Source organism: Fopius arisanus, unplaced genomic scaffold, assembly GCF_000806365.1.
Source record: "Fopius arisanus strain USDA-PBARC FA_bdor unplaced genomic scaffold, ASM80636v1 scaffold00038, whole genome shotgun sequence".
In the NCBI taxonomy this organism is placed as follows: Eukaryota; Metazoa; Arthropoda; class Insecta; order Hymenoptera; family Braconidae; genus Fopius; species Fopius arisanus.
Window position 1 is genome coordinate 464,888 of NW_011887777.1, and position 21,772 is coordinate 486,659.

Sequence of the window (21,772 nt, forward strand, 5' to 3'; positions counted from 1 at the left end):
AAAAAAATGGCAGATAAGGAAGAAATTGAGGTAGAAAAGATTTGAATGATAAAGCAGAAACTGTGAGTATCGATTAAAAAAAATAATAGTGCCCGACGCAGGCGCTCCTTTCTCGTACTAAAACCCAAACTTTTGGTTGATAAAAAAAAAATCCAGTTGCTTCATGTAAACGAATGATAAAACATTTTTTTTCGCACAATTATCTCGCGCGTGAACCGAACAAATTTAACTGAAACTACGGCGTGCTTCCGGTGAGTGAATTTCTAGGTGAAAATTTGTGAAGTGCTTGTACCAATAACGAGAGAAAATGGCCATCCATTTGTGATGAACCTCAGTACCCTATCACGGGCAATTGCAGGTAAATTAATCAATCCAGTGATTGGCATTTGTCAGAATTTTTCTCTTGTATTTCATTGATTATTCAATTCAGTCCAGAGTACTCGTCAATAGCATTGAAATCTCTCAATCCATTCATACCCCGTATTCCACATTTTCTACTCGCAAAATTTTCTGTTTACCTTTCCCTCGTAATATTTATTACCAACAATTCCTCTCGCTTTTGATGTCGCCACTGGGCTCCAGTATTATTGCTACATTTTTTATTCACATGTTCTATCATTTTCGGTAATTGTTGAATAATTTTTCAGACTGTGGAGTCTTTTATAATTCTCGAGGAATTCACGTGTTCGTGTTTATTCGTGATCCCTCACCCAGTTCTTCCTAGAAATGAAGAACGAGAATAATAATAATAATAATAATTTTGTCAAGTAAATAATTGCTGGAAAATCTACTGTCCTATTTCAATAGAAAGCGTAAATTAATTTTTTTCGCGACACAGCGCTAGATTAAATGCACGTTTTTTTTTCCAAGGAAGAATAAATTTCAGACAAAATCATTGCATCACGCGATTTTTCTTCCTTTGCAATAGCGAATGCCTTGTTCTTATTTTTTTCTCGTCCATGCGGTTATCTCATTCAATAATTGTTTTTAAAAAATGTTGAAAGAATTATCGATTGTTTGTGGATCAACTAATTAATAATGTTCAAACAAATTCACATGTAATGAATACAAATTTTTGTTTTCCAATTGTAAGATAATTAAATAATAACAACAATTATTATTTATTTTGACTATTGATTATTCATTGTAGTTAGTATTAAATAACTAGTGATTGGAATTATTAGTCACTTATTTTTAAAAATTAGTATCATATTTTATTTACAATTTGTCCATTACACTTTTTATCCAATTATAATTTTCATGTGATAATGATTACAAGTTCAAAATTCTCGAGTATCACATGAGAAATAGAATTACTATTTCTCATGTGATACTCGAGAATTTTGAAAATGTTGAATTACTGCTTAAATTCCGAAGAACTTATTCATCACTAAATAAACATCGGCATTTCGCGAGAAATTCTTAATTCTCCGTTAGAGTTATTATCATCATTATCATCAATGGGCAATGGAATATTGTAAGATATTCACGTGCGAGCCTAATTTTGTCTCAAGATCCAACATATCGCAGATGTTCCGATATCGTTATCACCCCCTCCCAAGTCCGCTAATTCCTAATATTTGATTTTATGAAATAAGTTTCGAAGAAGTAAGACGACTAAATTCAATTTCGATTGATATCTCGGAATCTAACGAAAACTCTGATATTTTTTTTTGAAAAATTTCGCTAGCGAAATATTCAATAATTCATCATTTTCAGCTGCATAAACAATTGATAATTGAGGAACAAATCGAGGATTGGCATTGTATTATTATTAACTATTCATAATTCCCAGGTCCATTCAATTGTAAATAATAAATTCATTTTTAAAAACTCTATCATATTTTTGTGATAATTCGGTCCAAAGTCCATTGATATTAACTGAAAATACAGGTTTTTATGAAATTTGATACATGTGTTGTTAATTCATGAAAAAAAAGAGATTAGCAATCTTCGATAGATAAAGTTTATGTTCATTTTGCAATGGGTTGTAGTCGAAACACCGGCGAACGTCAAATGTAGATTAGTCTGGCCGAGGATTTATTTTATATAATCGTAACAGTTGGTTTTTACGTGTAGGAGGATTAATGTTGCTGATTAATTTTTCGTCAGTTTTAGGGAAGTTCCTCCCGCCCGCAGAAATGGACGAGTTTATTCGAGAATTGATGCAGCTCAAAACACCAAAAGTGGAATGGAATTTTCCTCTGTCGGATGTAATTACAGCATTTAATAATTTATTCAATTTTTACCATTGATTTTCCATTTTTATTATTCAAAACATCACATGCCAGAGAAAGAAAGATTCAGAAGAAACTTCTTCTTCCAATTGTTTAAATTCTGTCTTCGAATAATTAATAAAATGTGAAGATTTAGTTATTTTGATTTGGACACTTTATTCTATTCAAGTGAAAATCTCTGTTATTTTTTTCGGAGCAGTTTTTGATAATTTTGACTCTATCTGATAACGATAAATAATAAAAAAAATGATTTTACGTTAGGCTCTGAGTGCTTACAGCCAGATGATGAACACTGTGGAAGGATGCACCTTAAACTACAGTGAGACAGCCCTCGTCATTCAGAACTCAGCCCACGTCTTTGAGAAAAGAGTAGAAAATTTGTATCATGACACATGTGGATTGAGAAAAACGCTGGATGAGCACGAAGCGGAACATGAAGCAGCTAAAGCCGCGAAACCTCGTCAGCGTTCTCACCGGAAGAATCTGGACCTGGAGAATGTCGAGCGATTTGATTTCCTCAAGGACAGTACAAAAAACTGCTTTCTAAAATCGAGGAGACCCCAGAAAAAAATCAAACTCCTGAGCCAGAGGTACCCCCAACTAGAGAATCTGTGCCGGCACAAGTTCTCACTGGACGTGGTGGACACCCACGGTGAGAAAATTGGGAAAAAATACGATTTTCGCTGTAACCAGCAGTTGACATCATCCCTCATGCTGGTAGATGAGTTGAGTCCAGAAGATCTCCATAGATCTTCACGAATTTCAGTAGAGTCCTCACCTTTTCATCACGACTCCATCCCCAGTTGTTCAACACCATATCCCTCTTCCCCAGGCCTTTTAAATTCTTCTCTTCAGGAAAAATCACCCCCAAACATTCTTTCTTTCCCCCAAACTTCTCCCCCAAGAACCTCATCATCCCCCAGCCCATCCCAAGCCCACCTGGACCACCTGGACACATCAGATTTCGATACCAACGACTTCTGTGACTCCCAGGATGCAGAAGCCCTCGACCAGACGCAGGAATCAGGCTACTGCACCTTCTCAGACATCTCCACGTCTGAAAACCTCAGCACAATTCAACCAGGAGGCGAGAGCATGACTTTATCACATGAAACATCAACAAAAATTCATGAAAAAGATAAATCACCTTCAAACAATGACCCACCCTCATCCACAACTTCCCCAGATTCAGTGGGACTTGAAACTCCTCCAGAGAATTCGTCCCCAGTCCCTCTCACCCAAACCCCTGAACCTCCACAGGAAGAGATCTCTCTACTGAGCAAGAGAAATCGAGATTCAATGGAAACAGACGCTGGATACACCTCTGGAGGGCCAGAGGACCTTCCCAAATCTCCTGTACTCATAAGACGCAGTAAAAGACTTAAAAAATCTGCTATGGAAGAGCTGAACGACAAATCATATGAAGCTATTCCCTTTCAGGCTCCTATTCCTGAGAAATCCTCAAAGACCAGGAAGAGGTTTAAATTACCTTGCCACCCATCTCTTCTGCGATCTGACAGACCGAAGAAGAGGAAGGTTCTTCTACTTGGAAACGACGAGAAGATGAAGAAGCACCTCATGAGTGATGCTGAGGAGAGAAATAAATTGGTCATGTATTCACCCTCGAGATCTCTGTCCGATCATTACAGAGAGGAGCACGAGGAGTTCCAGAAGATGGTTCACCAGTGTTACACGCAATTCAATGTTTCGCATTTTGAGGCTGTTCTCGGAGAGAACGAGTGCCTCAGGGGCTTCGCTCTAATTGGTAAAGGAGGGATTTTAAATGGTGAGAAGTTTCTTCAGAAGGTAGGAGCTTCTGGACACGAAGTGAAGGACACAAATTTAAAATTGACAGTGGATGTGGTTGATCATCGGTTGCAAGAGCTTCAAGAGACATCTTGCTCGTACACTCCACCACATTCTCCTGCGTTCTCTGGAGGATTTGAACTGGAGGATGAACCCGTTGAGAATGAGGATTTTGTTGAGACTGAGGGTGCCACCCTGACTCATCAACAGAAGATCGAGAGGAGAATGCAGGAGCTGCAGAAGGAGTTTGATGTTCGGCATGACAGGGAGGAGGAAACTGTCAGGTGGTTTGATATGATGGAGACACTGAAAGCTGCTGAGAAGAGACCAGTCTTTGATGTCAGGGAATATGAGGAGAAAATTGTCAGGGGATTGACAGACGAACCTGACAACCGGCTGGGATTCGAGGAACTTGCCTGGAGGGAAAAGCCCGAGGATATTGCTAGACTGTTTGTGGCTTCTTTGCATTTGGTAAGATTTTTTTTTTTGCTGCAATTAATGATAAAATTTGAGAATTAGTCTAAGAATTCGTGGAAATATATGTAAACATATGTAAACTTGAAATTTTTTATATTTTTCCAGGCAAACACTTATACGGTAGATATCACTGCTAGTGCAGATCAATCTAATGTTCATTTAAACTTGTTGAAACGAGATGGATTTCACTCGAGTTAGAGGTGGCATCGTCACCTGCTTCATCACATTTTACAACTTTCTTTGTGCTGTTACGCTTTTCGTACTCTTCATAATCGCTAAAATACCGGTAATTCAGCCTCATCAGAGGCTCGTGATGGATAATTGACTAACAATTTATCGAAAGTTCAAAAAATAATCACTTGTCATGGTATCATCGCGTGATAAGTATTAAGAGACCACCGAAAGTGTTCCTTTGACACTATGAAAAGAATCATTTTAATGTTACATGTGTTTTTCTACTGGGAAATTTCATAATTTTAAAGTCAAACATTCATTTTTGAATAGATGTTGCCAGAGAGGATTTTTCTGAGTTCAATTCAATCGGCAATATTCAGATATAGTTGTTAGGTATTTGTACATATGTTAAATTGTGTTGTTAAATTGTACTTTCATAATTTATAAAATAATATGGAAATTGTAAAACCCATGCTAATGGTAATTCTGTTTCAGAGAATATTTTTGTACTGTCAAACAAAAAGAAAAATATCTAACGAGTTGTAATGAGTGGAGAATTAATGAGAAGAGATAACTCGTTTCAATTTGACTATTTTAAAATTCGGCATTTGTGTAACATTCCGCTGAATAAATCAATTTCTGTATTAGAGTTAAAATTATTTGAACACATTTCACATCATCTAAATAAAAAATGGATTTTCTTCAAATGAAGAATATTTCATTAAAATTTTCCCCTGGAACATGAACAAATATAAATAAATCATCGATTTTAATTCACCTGTGAATTAAATTACGACACAATTTTAGTCTTTCCATTCATATCATTTTCAAAGCAAATATTCTTCAAAAGACAATTTTATATTTTGGAATATTCAATCCTTAAGGGAATAACTTGGGGATGAGATTATACTGGTTTTTCTGGGTTTGAACTGTCTGTGGCTTCATTATCTTCACCCAGTGTGAGTGAAGAGAATGAAGAAGACATTCCCATATTTCAAATGGCACTCTTAGCTTGATTTCTCCAGATGGGTGGGGCAAGCTCGTCGAGACGACGATCCAGGAAACTCACGCAGTTGGAGATGTGGGAGACAGTCTCCTCGAATGCCTGCATTTGACAAGTCGTAAGATTGGGCATTGCCTGCTCCACAAGTTTCACTCGATTATCGAGATTGTAGAATGAAGAACGCAGAGCATCTATATAGTCCGGGAGAATTGTGCGTTGTTCCACTGGGCCTAGAATCAATTATAATAATCAATTACCAATTATTGACAGACTTGTCATCAGTTTCGATACTTTTTTGATACAAATACTTACAAAATTGATGTATCGCCACGACATCGATTATGAAAGGCCTGCAATTTCAGGGACAATTGTATTGACATTAAATTAGCAAATTATCACAACAGAATGCAATGGAGATAATTAATAGTTATTTTTTAAGACACTTTGAATTTCTAGGTTTTTTTTTTCTAGGTTTTTTCATATTCATTTTATTCCTTATTACGAAGTTCAAAAGCAGAACTCGGGAAAAGAACATACTTGTCTCTAGTTGCTCCACTCAACAAAGTTGAGAATGGAATGAGATTATTGTCGTGTCTCCGAATCTTCAGGAATTTAGACCCATCGTCCTCGACACCGATCCACCGAAAAATCGAGGACTTGAGTTCCTCAGAAACCATATTAGGGGTCAGGGTGAACAGCTGGAGTGTCGTCTGGAGATTTGTATGCTCCGATTCTAGAATCAGGAGTTGTCGAGTGCCACAAATTTTTATTATCAACAATAGCAATAAATTTTAGCTAATTGATGTCTCATTGACGAAATGTGTTTCTTTAGATCTAGAGGAATGATGCAAAAGGCTATGACTGACAATTATTGGAATAATGACAATGTTTCGAACAGGACATCTCATTTGTATCTCGACTTACCGAGTTTATCATAACGACGAATGAGTACCCACGTGTTTATCTCGCTCATTCCCATTTTATCCAAGTGAATAATCCTCTGTAAGAATAATAGTCGTTTGTTCGTGGAGATGAAAGGAGTGTTGGCAGTTTGACAATTGAATGGAGTGGAATAGATAACGTGAGTTGGAGCTGTAGCTTATTTTGACAGGTCGATAGATGAGAGTGTCAGATATGTGCTAGATGTGTGTCAGATGGCAATAAAAAATTAGATGATCTCAACCTACCGAATCTAAAAATCCCTAGCCCTCCAATAACACCCCATGTCAAAATCTGAAATCAAACATTCAAGAAAAACAATAAAAAATTGTCGCTCCATGTGACCAAAGCCAACTGGAAAATTGAGTAAAAAATTGCCTGAACAATTGAAGATATTTTTTTAATCAGTCCAATGATTATTCACTTAGATACTCGACTTTTGGAGGATAAACAAATGTCATGATTCAATAATTCAAATTACTCAGCGTCCTGATGCATTTCAAGATGTCGACCGGTCACGTGACAGTAAAAAACCAACGAAACGCTTAGAATTTGGGGTGGAGGTGGTGGTGGGAGTAAATAGTACGTTTGATAGTAAATAAAATAAACGAGGTTACGTTATTCATTGTGAGTCCATTGACGATGTAAACATGACGCACAAGTTTTAATTCTGGTGTAGGTAGGGCGGGAAGAATACTTGGTGGATTGTAAAAATCGTAAAACCGTGAGTATTTCGATTGAAAACTGCATGTGAGACTCAGGGACTCTTGTTATGCATTGAATGACTGAAATAGCAACATTAAAACACCATGGGAAACTGAGCTGACGAGTTCAAACTGAAGCTTGGGTCCAGTCTCGTCGCCGAAGGTTAGTTAAATTTACATTTATTCACTGGAAAATGCTATGTGCATTATTTAAACTTCAGAATTAATTCAATTACTCCATCAATTCAATTGGAGAAAAAATATTTAGATTTTATTACTGTTTCGATACTTTTGCTACTTTTGTCACAATTCGTGTTGTCAGGAATGCTTCTGAATTAAAATAGATTCAACAATTTTTTTAGTTTTGCTGAAACAGCGGAAATAGTCGGATACAGTGGAGTCTAATTTTAGGAAAAATTCGGATTTTGTTACATACGATTGGAAAATGGAAAATAAAAAAAAATTTTCTTTTAATTTAGCGAAAAAAGTGAGGGAGACTGATGTGTAATTAAAAGAATAAAAAATTAATTAGAGATACAAAAATTGTGGGAATGCTCTAATTTTCATTTTTATTGATCGGATATAAATTGTTGATAATAATGGAATCAACAAAAAAAATTGCAACAATATATAAAAGTTGATAAAAAGAGATGAATGCGTAATAAAATGATTGAGTATCTCAATAAAAAAACGATTGTTTAATGAAATTTGTTAAATATTCTATAGATGGAGTACGATTCGGCATCTAGCTGTGAGGACCGTCTACTGGACCTGGAGTCATCGAAACGTCACCGAAAGCGCCTTGGAAAACGATCCCTGCGGCTTTACCCCACCGACTCCTGCCCCCCGTCGAAAGACAGCCCCTCGAGTTCGAGCCAACAGCCTATTCCCCCACGTGCATCAGTAAAAATAATCGAGCGCTCCCTCTCTTCCCAAGTGATGGAATATTACCACAAGTACTCACAGTCCTCCAACCTGGACCGTTACTTCTCAATGCCAGGTTCAACCTTTAGCACCGAAGCCTACAAGAATTACCTGAAGTCAACAGATTCCCAAAAGCCTTGGGACCACCTTCATCAAAAAAACCCGATGAATTCTGACAATGCTTCATTGATACCAGACATACCACGGGAACGACGTCGCTGGGTGCGTCCTCCACTGATTGGTCAGCCCTCAGGAGCACCCGAGATCCTTCCCACCACTTACCACGATTCCCTGGAGTCGACAGGAGCGACACCAGAGCCTGAAGACAAGATAAATCCCCAGCAGGACTCAGAAATCATCACTGAGGACAGATCAAATCAGCGAAAGGAGAGTTCTTCCTTGGAAACAGCTGATCGTGAAGCCAAAGCAGCGTCTCCAACGTCTAGTGTCACTTCTCACAAGCCCCTGGAATGGGACAGTGGTGCAGACGTTGGATACAATGCCCTTACCAGGAACAAGGAGAAGGATCGAAATATGCTGTGTACCATTGAACGAATGGCCCTCGCCAGGGGATTGTGCTCAGCAGCTCTAAGATTAGACCCTGAAGGCACCACTGGCTCCACAGCAGATCCTGGGGGCACTCAGAATAATTCCCCCTCGAGATCCAACAGAAGGCAATCAAAACCAGACGCCCATTCCACTCGAATAATCAACGACGCCTCTGAATCCGAAGGAGAAATCGAGATAACTCCGATCGTCAAGACGAATCTCCCTGGGATCATCACTGGCAAAGTTACTGGCACTCAAGACATCACCCTGAAGTCCCTAGTTCCCAGGAAATTCTCGGAGGACAACGGAAAGGACAATGAGAAAGAGACACCAAAAATGGCGGATACACCGAAGACCTCTCAACCAGGAAAATACAAATCTGCAAACGAGAGATTTGCCAAAGCTCGTGATCTCAAGGATTTCCAGGATTCTTCCATGAAGAAGAGTGCTTCCATGAATGTTCTCGCAATGCCTCTGATGGCTGTATCCCTGAAACGAAGTCAGAGTGAATTGAATTTGAGGGAGAACGAGGAGACCAAGAGAACCGGTCAAGGTCCCTTAAATTTCGCCTCTACTTCATCGATAGTTACGATTGTCAATAAGCCCCTGACCTGTGACAAGGACATACAAACGACCTTCCAAGAGACGCTCAGAAAGGAATCAATTGGTATCCAAGTGTCCTCTATTGAGGATGAGGAGAAATCAGTAGATGCGTCAAAATGTCAGGACAACTCTCCAGAGAATTCCAATGATTCAAATAACTCGAACAATTCAAACATTTCGAAAAAATCCCAAAAATCAAAATATTCAAACACTTCAGAAACTTCGCATCCCTTGAACAGCAAGTCATCTCCCCAGGAAGATGATAAACCGCCCCTTCCGAAGAGAATTAGCAGTCTGTCCCAACGTCCCCAATCGATCCTGAAGAATTCGAGGAGTGATTCAACCCAGAGCAAAAAGGACTCTCGATCGGACAGAAATACTTCCTCAGAAACGCCATCCGAGACCGATGCAGGTCGTGCGTCCCACAGTTTCGAGTATTTCCCAGGTCACGTGTACCAGAATGTCCCAGGTGAGAGCACCTCCCACGTGTCATCAGTCGACACTCGACACTCTCACTCGACAATGCCAAACACATCCTCGAGCCTCGACGAGAAACTCTGGGGTGACTCGGACAGCCTCCTCCAGGATCTCGAACGAAGCCTCAACATCCTGAAGAGTCTCGTCGACGCCAACAAGTGCGATAAACACGTGAAAAAACGATTGATTCATCACGTCATAAAAAGACTAGTCTCCGCCAAATACACAGACGACAAGATCTCGCACGATCTTGAGGAGACAGTACCCTGGAATCCCGACAATGCACGAAATAAAGTCTACAGAACTGAGATTATCCAGGCTCTGGCTAAAAAGCAGAAGCCATCGAACAGTACAGAGGAGTCCTCTGAAGAGTGGAAGCCGAGGAAGTCGTCGTCCTTCTCGAATAAGCCTCAGGATAACTCCAGGGTCCTCAAGGAGATGATTCAGCTAGTGGCAAGCAGTGAGAATAGCGATCTGTTCGAGGGAAGGCATACGGACAGGACAGATGGCATGCAGGATGGGAGAAAAGCAAGAATGGGGCTGAGGAGTGAGGACAGACATCGACATCTCCAGCGAGAGGTACCCCTGGACACTGAGAAGAGCGAGAGCTCAGAGTGTTTCCTACCCCAGCAAATCCCTTACAAGAGCAACACTGATAACAAGAGTGGAGCTGGTAAGACAGCACAGTCCAGTGGAAATACAACGACTCAACGACGAAGAGGTGGTGATGACAAGATGGATTGGAGATTACCTACTACCATGTCTGAGAGAAGATTTGAGCTCGAGAGGTGCAACTACAGGGCTGGAGCTACCACGAGATTAATTGATTACGTCGAGATGGAGAAGAAGAATCAACTGGTGTGGATCAGCAATGAAATCGATCATCTCTCGAACCTAAAAAAATTGCTGGAGGAACCTAAGAGGTACAGCAGGAGTTGCAAGGGCTCGAGGAAGAGTGGTAATGAGGAGAAGATCGACTCCGATGAGTACTCAGAGAGAATCAATGACGAATGGTCCTCGCATGGGAATCTGGCTGATAGGATGGAGGTGGGGACCAGGAAGAAGAACAGTTGCACTCAGACTCTGGGCCAAGGGATTTCCAAGGAGGAAAAAGAGAGCGACATTGTCGATGGGATGGAGGGCTTGATGAGGGAGTCAGGGGGGGAGGTTGTCAGTGATTGTGGTGGTGGGATCACGGAGTCCTCGAGGGGTCCATCGCCCTCGTGGTCACCCAGGCGAAATTGTCTCGTTCATGGAAACAAGAGGGGTGTCTGCAAGTGTCAGAAACCAAATTCTTCGTCCTCGGATGCTGGGGGAATGGGGCTCATCAGGGGAACTGGGGGAAATGGGGATAGGAGGCCTCGGGAGAAGGTTGGACAGGGATCGAATAAGGTAGATACCAAGAAAGAGGCGAAGAACAGGTTGAATGACAAGTGCAGATCTGAGTTCAGCGTCACTGAGTATCAGGAGGAGTTCGTTTCCAGGGGAAAAAGCCACTGCAGGGGCTGCAGGTGTGGGGGGAATGTTTCTGGAGGTGAGAGAGCTCCGGGGAAAAATAATGGGGAGGTGAGGGACAGGACTCGTTCCAGGGAGAACAGAAAATCTGAGGAGTGCACCTGCGATGAGAATTCACGGCGGGATGAGGGCAGGGAGTTGAGGAGTTGTCGAACTTGTGGCACTGTCTACACATCTGTGGATAAGAAGTGTCAGTGCAATTTGAGTTATGTCAAACCAATTGCTTATGAGTTGAATTTTAAGGAGCCGAGGAGTCCACAGGGGAGGAGAGGCTCTTCCTCGAGGGGGGAGACAACCAATTCAGAGGGACACTCTTGTAAATCTGACAATTGCTATTGTCAACCTCCACAGCCTCAACTCAAGGTTCGTTATTATTTATTCGTACTGCATTCAGTAGAGAAGAGAAATAAAAGAAAAACGATTTGTTCTCCAGGATTATTTGACCAAAAATAAACCAGAGTTTGTTGATAACGTGGAGACCAGGAAGAGATACATGTCAGAATTGTCGCAGCTGAGGCAATTGAAGAAGGAGAAGAGAATGCAATTCCTCGCTGTAGCTTCACCAGGTAGTTTAATTGCATCACCAAAAAATGTCAAAGCAACTGGTAAGTGTAACTTTTAATGAATGAAATGCGAGATCAAGTGGTAACGTCTGATTTTCAGGTAAGACCCAGAAAAAAATCAGCGATGAGGAGATGAAGATGAGATTACGCCATCGGTACCTGAGGCTCAATGAGGTGAGGAATAAACGACGACAGAAGGAGAAGGATGAGGCTGCCAAGAGAAATCACCTCATGGCCAAAATATTCTGCAAAAAATTGCAGCAAAAAGTTCTTAGGGGAGACGTTGATCTGTCACAAAGTGTTAGTGTTATTTCGAATTTATAACAATGTGAAATTGTTTGAGGTGGAGATATTTAATGTGAAAACTATTATACAAATTAGATAAGTACCCACCGAAATAATGCTCGTTCAGCATCATAGGTTTATTGTGTGTTGGATTTTTATAATTCGTAAGTTCTGTATTCTCGAGTGACCTTCCAGTTTTAAGTAGATTAATAGATGCTAGAGCATAGACTGAAATATTTTTTACTACAATGGCATGTAATTTCTGATTGAAATACATTTTTTTGATAAACGAATTGTAACAGAATTTTAATATAATTATTATGCCAATGTTTGTGTCTTTTTATAAGTATTGACTTATCTATAGAATCAATTTAGAATGCAATCAGTAGATGGAATTGATCATAAATAAAGAAAGGACAGAAAAGGAAAGAAGAAATTGCTGATGTTGGAATATTTACAATCCACCAAACGAATTCTAGTGTTAATGCAATTTTTTTTAAGTGGCAGATGGACTGGGAGAGAATTTTCCTTCCGATTTTCCAGGAAAGCATTTCTTTGTGGAATCAAATGTTTCCTTGTGAGAGTTTTATCGCAGCTCACGTGACTTCATTTGAAATGATTGTGCAATGACACTCGTATCGCCCCTCCCATTAATTCCACAATTTGTAGAGTTAAAGAGAAAATTTGTTTTCATCTCAATTATCGGAGAGGATTTACTTGGAGAAATCGAGAGGTAGAGTTCTTGGAGAGGGGAAATAACGCGAAAAAATGTCGATGCGAGTGGAGAAATCTGATGAGTTCGGAGATCTCGACGAATTGTGGAAAAAAATTTTCAACAGTGAATTCACGGGAAGATATACGAGTGTAAAGGGGGTACGCCTTCCAGAAATTTTCAACAAATTTGCGGATGAAATCGAGAATTTTGAGGTACGCGATGATGACGTCTGGGTCTGCAGTTTTCCAAAAGGAGGTCAGTCCAAAAATTTCTCGGGATATCTCCATCTGGAGGTGGTATACACTCATCTGTGCAATACATATCGCAGTTATTGAGTTATTTATATTCAGTATTTCATCTCCAAGAGATAGTAAAAATTGGGGAAATTTAGTTTCTTTTCATAATGCATGCTATTCTCTGTGAGAGTGAACTTGGAAAAGATGGATTGCACAAATTCGTTACTTTAACGAAGGGGAAATATTTGTTTGACGTTTTGTATGTCAATTTCTTAAAATCAACTTGAACGCATCTTCTGCTCTCCACCATGACACTTTCCAGTTCATTCTTTTTTCACTAAAGAATATAAATTATTATAACAATTTATTTATAAATAAATAATTATTTTTTGAGTACAGGAACCACTTGGACCCAGGAGATGGTTTGGTGCCTGGGGAATGATGTGGACCTCGAGGGTGCGAAGGCAGATTTGTTCCAGCGATTTCCGTTTTTCGAGTATTTTATTATCTTCGTTATCTTCCATTTTTAAAATCTCAAAATACACATGCAATTACGAATGTTTGCAGAGTAACAGCTGTTGTGGATTACTCAGCATTCAGAAAGAAAAAACCAGATGACAGATCGAAGAAACACGCAATGACTAGCTTGGAATTCTGCAGAACTCGATCGTCTCCTAGATTCATCAAAACTCATTTGCCATTTCAGCTACTTCCTCGGGATCTTCGCGAGGGAAAAACCAGGGCGAAAATTATTTACGTCTGGAGGAATCCGAAGGACACATGCGTATCATTTTTCCATCACTCGAAACTGTTGGAGGGGTATCGAGGAGACTTTGAGCTATTTTGCAAATTATTTCTATTTGACAAACGTGGGTTTTCAATTTAGCTGGAGAAATTGCAATCGTGGAGCTTTAATTCTTTTATTCAATGAATTTCAGTGTATTGTTGTCCATATTGGGACCACATCCTGGGATTCTGGAATAATCGTAATGATAAAAAGCATGAGATGTTGCTGATTAAGTATGAAGAGATGAAATCAGTAAGGAATTCCATTATTTAATTAATTTGGATGAATAATAATGACTAATCAGTATTCGATTTTGGTATCCAACTTTCAGTTTTTGCAGATAGAATAATATAATTTGTTTATAAAACAGTGGATGATCAAAGGGTGGAGAAAATTTACATTTTAGTCATCAAATACCATGAAATTTTGATTTTTAATATTTTATTACTGAATATTAGAGAGGGAAATTCATATATAAGTGCAGCTTTGATGAGTTTTCAGGATTTAACATCAGTAGTTCGGAGAACATCAGAATTCCTCGGAAAACCTCCACTTCCTCCAGAGAAACTGGCAATTCTCATGGATCACTTGACCTTTTCGAAGATGAAGAACAATCCAGCTGTGAATAAAGAGGAATGGATAGCGTACATCAAACAATTCGATCTTTCCACGGAAGATGGGAAATTTATGCGAAAGGGTGAAGTGAATCAGTGGCAGACAGAAATGTCTCCTGAAATGTCTGAGAAGTTCGATGAATGGACTGCGGAGCACCTCAAGGCCTCCGACCTCACTCTCTAGATGAAATACTTTTTTCATTCTTATTACAAAACAAAGTAATTGTTCACAGCATTTACATACCTCAGAAATTAAAATAAAAACTGTTCTAGATTGTAAAAATTGATTCTTTAAATAAATGGGCATTCTCTCAACAGAATTTTTGGAGATAACATTGTTTTATACAAATAAACTGGTTTACTCATGAGTGTTAAATCATTATTTGCATGACCCAATTTGTATTGATTATGCAATGAATAATTATTATGCCAGACATGCATTGACATAATACGACCCATCGAATTCACTTTATAACGGAATTTGCAATTCGTGCAATCGTTTTGCTTTTCCAAAGATTCAGAACCCAGTAGTGAACGTGAAATATCTCCAAAATTAGAGAAGATTGAGAAATATTCGTAGGAACATTTTTTGTAGCACTCAATTAGCTCTGCAAAAAAGGTTTTAACAAAAATGTTGGTATCTCCATCAGGTTCGGAGATATTTTAGAAATACCCACGGTTTTGGTGCATTTATCTCTTTTTATGATTCTGCAGCGAATTGTTTAAATACAAATATCCATCCCATTGGAGGACAAGAAGATGGAAGAATTTGAAGACTTCCACGAGTTGTGGTCGAAACTTTTTAATATCGAGTATACGGGTCGATATATTACTGTGAAAGGGGTGCGTCTGCCAGAGAATTTTTCAAAATTCAGGGATGAAATAGAAAATTTTGAAATTCGAGACGACGACGTGTGGGTCTGCAGTTTTCCCAAAGCCGGTGAGTCCACCAGTTTGGGTAAAATAATCTCAAAATAAATTACAATTTGGAAATTACAAGGTACCACTTGGACGCAGGAGATGGTCTGGTGCCTGGGGAATGATCTAGATTTCGAAGGTGCGAAGGCAGACTTGTTCCAGAGATTTCCATTCTTCGAGTGAGTCATCCCCAGAAAATAAAATTCATCAAGTGATTTATTAATTAATCCCTCAGAATAGCAGCTGTTCTCGACTACTCGGCCTTCAGGAGAAAAAATCCTGATGACAAATCGAAAAAACACGCGATGACGAGTTTAGAATTTTGCAGAACTAGAGCATCCCCTAGGTTCATAAAGACACATTTACCCTTTCATCTTCTTCCTCGTGATCTTCGAGAGGGAAAAACCGGCGCCAAGATTGTATACGTCTGGAGAAACCCAAAGGACACTTGCATTTCATTTTTTCATCATTCTAAACTCCTGGGAGGTTTCCGAGGAGATTTCCAAATATTCTGCAGACTCTTCCTCGCCGACAAATGTATGTATAAAATAAATACCTGCATAAATACATGGACACTAAATATTCAATAACAATTGGATTTATTTTTATGAATTATAAAATAATCAAGTCATCATTCTGTTGTTTTAATAATTATTTAAGCTTTTATTTTATAAAATTTGCGAAAATGTAAAAGAATGATAAAAAATTGTTCAAAAAATAATCCACAAAATTGGAATAACAGTTAAGGCCCGGATGGACTGTCCGGAAAAGATAATTTACTCCAAAATTGGGACGTCAATTAATCGTTTTTTCCGATAATTGTTAGCTAGAGGCCTAGTTGTTGACAACCGCTAGAACGCCAGCTAACAATTATTGAAAAAAACGATTAATTGTCAAAGTAATTAGGAATCCGAATTTCGGAGTAAATGATCTTTTCTAGATAATCCACCGGAGCCTTAAATTATTCAATCGATTTTTCTTTTTAATTAATATTGATTGCAGTACTCTGCTGTCCATATTGGAGTCACATCCTGGGATTTTGGAATAATCGAGATAATCTGCGTGCCAAGATGTTATGGCTAAAATACGAGGACATGAAATCAGTAAGAATCTTGACATTTTCATATTTCAAAAAATGATTACAGTCTAAATTAAATTGTTTATTAAATTGTTGTGCCGCAGGACTTGTCATCGATTATTCATAAAACTTCAGAATTCCTGGGAAAATCTTCACTTTCACCGGAGAATCTTCAAGTTCTCGAGGATCACCTGAGCTTCACAAAGATGAAGAACAATCCTGCAGTGAATAAAGAAGAGTGGATTGAATATATTAAACAATTCAATCTCACCACGAAACCAGGGAAATTCATGCGAAGTGGTGAAGTAAATCAGTGGATGACGGGAATGTCTCCCGAGATGTCCCAGAAATTTGATGACTGGACATCAAATCATCTCAAGTCATCAGATCTCACCCTCTGAAAGGAAGACTAGATAGAAGAAGTGTCTGAGAATAATTTCAATGGCACGATTTTTCAACAGGAAATATTTTTCAGACGAACTATTCCGGTCAGTGAATTAGAAAAAATATTTTTAATTGAAAATTTAATGCACAAGTGATTCTAGGTCATAGGGAAGTCTTTTGGATTAATTTGTATTGATTTAATTAATACAATTGGATGAAACAATGGATTTGGATGGAAAAATTATGGAGGCAATTCAAGACAGAAGGAGAAAGGCATGATTTGCTGAAGGCGATGACCTTCCGTCATTTCTGAAGTTATTCGCTACAAATTCTCGCTGAAAATCCATAAAACACAGATGTAACCCTGAGAATTTAGCACGATTTTATTACAACCTGAGTGAAAGGAGAATTCGTTATTGTTTAGAGAAATAAATTGGTGTTTCTTGAATGTGGAAATTATACTTTTTCAGAGATGTTTAACAGTCCTGCCATTTGACGTCGAGATGTGATCATTTAATCCACGATTGCTTCTTTAAAAAAATGTAATGACCACAACTGATGAAAATAAAATGACTAAAATCATTTTCTCAGAATGGAAAATTTTGTGCAGTCAATTCCCATTTGATAATTATTAGTTATTGTATATAAAACGATTGTGGATGAGAACCGTAAGATTTATATTTGCCAAATAAATATAAATTCCAATTTTTGCACATTCTCTTTAGAAACTTAAATTCTAAATTGAGTGGGTGAAAGTGGGAGGTAAATTAGGGATTAGGAGGGAGCGGTTGAAATATTAGTGTGCAACTGCTGCAAGCTCATTGCAATTTATTTTTCTGCGCTGGAAACTTCATTGATCATCGGTAGATTGTCTTTCTGGAATTAGTCGATAGAGAAATGTCGCATATAAAAAAGAATTCCGAAGATCTGAACCAGCTTTTGCAGGAAACCTTTACTAATGAATTTCGAACTGGATATGAGACTGTGGAAGGTGTGACAATGTTCAGTATTTTTAATAAAATCATAGATTCCATCGAAAATCTCGAGATTCGAGATGACGACGTGTGGGTTTGCAGTTTTCCAAAATCGGGTGAGTCATCAGTCATTTTTCGCTGATCTCATTTAAGACTCGGGTGGATTATCTAGAAAAGATAATTTACTCCGAAATTCGGATTCCTAATTACTTTGGCAATTAATCGTTTTTTTCAATAATTGTTAGCTAGCGTTCTAGCGGTTGTCAACCACTAGGCCGCTAGCTAACAATCATCGGAAAAAACAATTAATTGACGGAATAGTTAGAAGTCCCAATTTTGGAGTAAATTATATTTTCCGGACAGTCCATCCAGGCCTTAAAAACATTTCAATACATCAATTCTCTCATTTTTTTCTCAAAATTCTCATCTTTTATTTGACGCAGTCATTGAATAATCGATAAATAAATCAAATGAATCATCGATTTAGTAATTATTTGATTATTTAATATTTGTACTGACAATCTGATGAGAAACATAAAGTAGAAATAAAATGGAAAAATGTATTTCTCTGTCAGATAGTAACAGTAATTTGGAATAATTAAGCAGAAATGATAATTAATGGAAGTCATTAATTTTTTTTATGAATTCGATAATTGAGGAACCACTTGGACCCAGGAAATGGTCTGGTGCATCAGTCACGATCTCGATTTCACTGGAGCAGAAACGGATTTGGAAACTCGTTTCCCATTTCTTGAGTAATTTCCAAAAAAGTTATGATTATCATGAAAAAATAATTGAAACAATCAATTATTTCTTTCCCATTTGTGTAAATTATTTCGTGAGATCATGTGTGGAATATCTGATGAAATTTTTGTGAATTTTTGTAGATCATCAGCGATTATTGACCACTCGGTGGTTATAAAAAATTTTCCGGAGCTAGAAAACCACGAGTTCTTGAGGGACAGTGTTAAATATGTGGAACATCTTCCCCATAAGAGATTCATCAAAACGCATCTTCCGTTTCATCTTCTGCCTCGGGACCTGCGTGAGGGGCGGACTCGGGCGAAAATAATTTATGTTTGCAGAAATCCTAAAGACGTCTGCATCTCCTTTTATCATCATGCCAAACATTTCGCATATCGAGGCGACTTCCAACAATTCTGCAGACTTTTTCTAGGAGACAAGGGTACATAATGCAAAACAAATATTAAACAAATTAATTAAACAATTGTTTAAACTATTTACTAGTAATTATTTCGTCAGAATTCAATTTTTCGATCAACTGAGGATTGATCCCCAATTTATTTGCATAGATTGGGATGAATGAGAGAGTAAAAATAAATACAAATGTTTAACAATCAAGGCTGGTAAAGAAAAATAAAAATAGAGATAGTATGGATTTTTTTTTAGTTCCTTACAGTCCATTCTGGAGTCACGTGTCTGGTTTTTGGGAGAAACGGAATGACTCGTCCTGCAATATCTTATTTTTAAAGTATGAAGAAATGAAAGTGGTAAGTAGTCCCCTAGATATTTGAAGATAATCGATAATCCTAGATTTATTTGAATTACGAATTGTGAAATAATTGTTATGATTTTGTCAATGAAAATCAGGATTTGGGATCGGTGATCGAGAGAACAGTGGAATTCTTGGAGAAGCCGAAATTGTCAACAGAAAAATTGCAGCGGCTGTTGAATCACTTGAGCTTTGGAAATATGAAACTCAATCCCGCGGTGAATCACAAGAAGAGATTTGGCTTTACGAGACAGTATTTAGGTGCCTCGGGGGAAGCAGAATTCATAAGACAAGGGCAAATCAACCAGTGGAAAGCTGTCATGTCACGAGAAATTTCGGAGGAATTCGATGAGTGGATCTCCCGCAATTCCCAATCCTCTGATTTATCTTTCTATTTTCTTGACAGTCTAGATAATAAACAATCGTAACACATAGTTTAACACGTATTTTCTATAACAATTTGTTTATGCTGATTTGTATAAATTCTTTCGTGTCAAAAAAATCTGCAGCAATTTTTTCGGCGTGCAATTATACTTGTTTATAAACTTGATAAAAATATCGAAAGTGCGAATGGAAATTCTAGAAATTTTGTAGCTTTAATTGATTTTCTACTGAATTAATGTAATAGTCGATAATTAGGATAAATTTGGGATTTAAATGAGAATATATGAATATCATATCGTGAATTATCGAGGCGATTATCTGTCGTTATCAATGATGTTGATAAAAAAATTTCTGGTCATATGGCATTTTTAAAATCAGTTTCAGTCAGTAATGTATCATTTTATTATTGTTCCTGGGTAAATCCGTCAATTGGAACGCAACAATTTTTATCAGTACGTTTGACGCAATGGAGAAGGTTAAAATTAACGATCACTTTGAGAAAACTGACGAACAATGGGAACAACTCTTCAGGAGTTACTTCCGGAGTAAATTTATTACAGTTAAAGGTGTACGTCTGCCAGAGGTATTCACTAAATTTTCAGATGATATCGAAAATTTCAAAGTTCGAGACGATGACGTCTGGGTTTGTACTTTTCCAAAAGCTGGTGAGAACGAAATATTATATTGTTATTATTACCACTAGTCATTTCTCGTGTTGAATATTAAATAATTTTATTTTTGCTCAATATTTTCGTATGAAAAAGCAAGAAATGGTTTTAGAAAATATCCGTCTAGAATTTTTCATAGGATGTATTGAATTTTATTTTTAAAGAATAAATTTCGTATGAGAATAAAAATCCGAGAGATTGTGTTTATTTAAAAAATATTCAACAAAAATTATTTGAGGTACAACCTGGACACAAGAGATGGTGTGGTGTCTAGCTCACAATGCAGATCTTGAAGGTGCAAAAATCGATTTGTCAGATCGATTTCCATTTTTCGAGTGAGTTACTTTCAATATTCAACTAAAATATCTTCTGAGATGAACCATTTTTCTCCGAAACTCCATTCAATTGCATTGAATATTCAAAAAAATCGTCTGTTTATACAAATAAATCGGCAAACGCATTTTGAATAAACGAAATGTATTTTTGGGTGAAAAGATAACGAGAAATCAGTAGAAAAATCGGTTATCGTTATCGTAATATTCTTATCTATAATCTCGTTTCAGGCTGTCCGCTATTTCAGATTTGTCTGTCATACCAAGGGAATTGGCAGAATCGGATCCCGAAATAATGATGAGCATAAAATTATGCGATGATCTTCCCTCCCCCCGGCTTATCAAAACTCATTTGCCCTTTAAACTTCTTCCCCGCGATCTTCGAGAGGGAAAAACTGGTGCTAAAATCATTTACGTTCGGAGAAATGTCAAGGATAATTGCATTTCTTATTATCATCACGTCAGAATCATGGAGGGATATCGAGGGAATTTCCACGAATTTTGCCAATTATTTTTAGCTGATAAATGTGCGTACAACAATTAATTTTTAGAAAGAATCTTACGTCAAGAGAATTGAACTTGATTTTTTTACTTTAAATTTTGTTAAACGTTCTTAAGAGATAATTTTCATTCTACTTATTTTATTTTATTTATTAAATTTTCAGTCATTAATGATTAATTGTTAATTGATTGGATTTTTTAGTGTTGTACTGTCCATTTTGGGATCACATTCTGGAGTTCTGGAATCGAAGAAAAGATCCTGCACTTAACATTCTGATTTTATCATTCGAAGAGATGAAATCGGTAAGAGAAAATTCGCAATGCCATTTAATTTTATAATTTTTATTTTATTGATTGATTGATTTTATAATTATTTCTCGTAGGATTTGGCGTCTGTCATCCAGAAAACCTC

General features: G+C 37.7%; 6 protein-coding genes across 8 annotated transcripts; 5 read left to right on the plus strand and 1 right to left on the minus strand.

The window, feature by feature from the left end:
- The first annotated feature begins 114 nt into the window (after positions 1-114).
- On the plus strand, positions 115-4,872 carry LOC105266411 (uncharacterized). The gene is made up of 4 exons (XM_011304551.1): positions 115-358; positions 2,113-2,213; positions 2,499-4,514; positions 4,626-4,872. The coding sequence occupies exons 1-4, from the start codon at positions 325-327 to the stop codon at positions 4,716-4,718; spliced, it is 2,244 nt and encodes a 747-aa protein (XP_011302853.1). The 5' UTR covers positions 115-324; the 3' UTR covers positions 4,719-4,872.
- Positions 4,873-5,386: 514 nt separating this feature from the next.
- LOC105266412 (uncharacterized) lies at positions 5,387-7,345 on the minus strand. Of its 3 annotated transcripts, none has more exons than XM_011304554.1 (6): positions 7,254-7,345; positions 6,885-6,930; positions 6,622-6,697; positions 6,235-6,430; positions 6,010-6,047; positions 5,387-5,927 (listed from the first exon to the last, which is right to left on the minus strand). In XM_011304554.1, the coding sequence occupies exons 3-6, from the start codon at positions 6,674-6,676 to the stop codon at positions 5,689-5,691; spliced, it is 528 nt and encodes a 175-aa protein (XP_011302856.1). In that variant the 5' UTR covers positions 6,677-6,697; positions 6,885-6,930; positions 7,254-7,345; the 3' UTR covers positions 5,387-5,688. The 3 variants fall into 3 exon arrangements, with proteins under 3 accessions (XP_011302856.1, XP_011302855.1, XP_011302854.1); XM_011304553.1 differs by lacking the exon at positions 7,254-7,345 and adding an exon at positions 7,015-7,100; XM_011304552.1 differs by lacking the exons at positions 6,885-6,930; positions 7,254-7,345 and having other exon boundaries at positions 6,622-6,860.
- A 75-nt stretch (positions 7,346-7,420) lies between these two features.
- On the plus strand, positions 7,421-12,543 carry LOC105266413 (uncharacterized). Its single transcript, XM_011304555.1, has 4 exons — positions 7,421-7,503; positions 8,067-11,771; positions 11,842-12,013; positions 12,072-12,543. The coding sequence occupies exons 2-4, from the start codon at positions 8,067-8,069 to the stop codon at positions 12,293-12,295; spliced, it is 4,101 nt and encodes a 1,366-aa protein (XP_011302857.1). The 5' UTR covers positions 7,421-7,503; the 3' UTR covers positions 12,296-12,543.
- Positions 12,544-12,866: 323 nt separating this feature from the next.
- Positions 12,867-14,928, plus strand: LOC105266415 (sulfotransferase 1C4). Its single transcript, XM_011304556.1, has 5 exons — positions 12,867-13,226; positions 13,607-13,703; positions 13,775-14,076; positions 14,146-14,246; positions 14,496-14,928. The coding sequence occupies exons 1-5, from the start codon at positions 13,025-13,027 to the stop codon at positions 14,790-14,792; spliced, it is 999 nt and encodes a 332-aa protein (XP_011302858.1). The 5' UTR covers positions 12,867-13,024; the 3' UTR covers positions 14,793-14,928.
- Positions 14,929-15,367: 439 nt separating this feature from the next.
- LOC105266488 (sulfotransferase 1C4-like) lies at positions 15,368-19,931 on the plus strand. The gene is made up of 9 exons (XM_011304682.1): positions 15,368-15,548; positions 15,609-15,705; positions 15,762-16,063; positions 16,529-16,629; positions 16,709-17,004; positions 17,066-17,092; positions 18,850-19,148; positions 19,373-19,473; positions 19,574-19,931. Exons 1-9 carry the CDS (start codon positions 15,368-15,370, stop codon positions 19,901-19,903), a joined length of 1,734 nt encoding a protein of 577 aa, XP_011302984.1. The 3' UTR covers positions 19,904-19,931.
- Positions 19,932-20,224: 293 nt separating this feature from the next.
- On the plus strand, positions 20,225-21,772 carry LOC105266416 (sulfotransferase 1 family member D1; the record flags this gene model as incomplete). The annotated part of the gene is given in 5 exon segments (XM_011304557.1): positions 20,225-20,524; positions 20,766-20,862; positions 21,091-21,386; positions 21,563-21,663; positions 21,744-21,772. Coding segments are annotated over 5 exon segments (722 nt in total), but the record flags the coding sequence as incomplete, so codon positions are not given.

Excerpts from the sequence above, each read along its gene's own strand:
- LOC105266411 (XM_011304551.1), top strand. The coding sequence starts at position 325 with ATGAACCTCAGTACCCTATCACGGGCAATTGCAG. Across the intron at positions 2,214-2,498 it reads GGAATTTTCCTCTGTCGGAT|GCTCTGAGTGCTTACAGCCA; the intron begins GTAATTACAGCA and ends ATTTTACGTTAG. Across the intron at positions 4,515-4,625 it reads TTGTGGCTTCTTTGCATTTG|GCAAACACTTATACGGTAGA; the intron begins GTAAGATTTTTT and ends ATATTTTTCCAG.
- LOC105266412 (XM_011304554.1), bottom strand. The coding sequence starts at position 6,676 with ATGGGAATGAGCGAGATAAACACGTGGGTACTCATTCGTCGTTATGAT. Across the intron at positions 6,048-6,234 it reads AGTGGAGCAACTAGAGACAA|GCCTTTCATAATCGATGTCG; the intron begins GTATGTTCTTTT and ends CTGAAATTGCAG. Across the intron at positions 5,928-6,009 it reads CGTGGCGATACATCAATTTT|GCCCAGTGGAACAACGCACA; the intron begins GTAAGTATTTGT and ends AATTGATTCTAG.
- LOC105266413 (XM_011304555.1), top strand. The coding sequence starts at position 8,067 with ATGGAGTACGATTCGGCATCTAGCTGTGAGGACCGTCTACTGGACCTG. Across the intron at positions 11,772-11,841 it reads CTCCACAGCCTCAACTCAAG|GATTATTTGACCAAAAATAA; the intron begins GTTCGTTATTAT and ends TTTGTTCTCCAG. Across the intron at positions 12,014-12,071 it reads AAAAAATGTCAAAGCAACTG|GTAAGACCCAGAAAAAAATC; the intron begins GTAAGTGTAACT and ends TCTGATTTTCAG.
- LOC105266415 (XM_011304556.1), top strand. The coding sequence starts at position 13,025 with ATGTCGATGCGAGTGGAGAAATCTGATGAGTTCGGAGATCTCGACGAA. Across the intron at positions 13,227-13,606 it reads CTGCAGTTTTCCAAAAGGAG|GAACCACTTGGACCCAGGAG; the intron begins GTCAGTCCAAAA and ends TTTTGAGTACAG. Across the intron at positions 14,247-14,495 it reads AGTATGAAGAGATGAAATCA|GATTTAACATCAGTAGTTCG; the intron begins GTAAGGAATTCC and ends ATGAGTTTTCAG.
- LOC105266488 (XM_011304682.1), top strand. The coding sequence starts at position 15,368 with ATGGAAGAATTTGAAGACTTCCACGAGTTGTGGTCGAAACTTTTTAAT. Across the intron at positions 15,706-15,761 it reads CAGAGATTTCCATTCTTCGA|AATAGCAGCTGTTCTCGACT; the intron begins GTGAGTCATCCC and ends TTAATCCCTCAG. Across the intron at positions 16,630-16,708 it reads AATACGAGGACATGAAATCA|GACTTGTCATCGATTATTCA; the intron begins GTAAGAATCTTG and ends GTTGTGCCGCAG.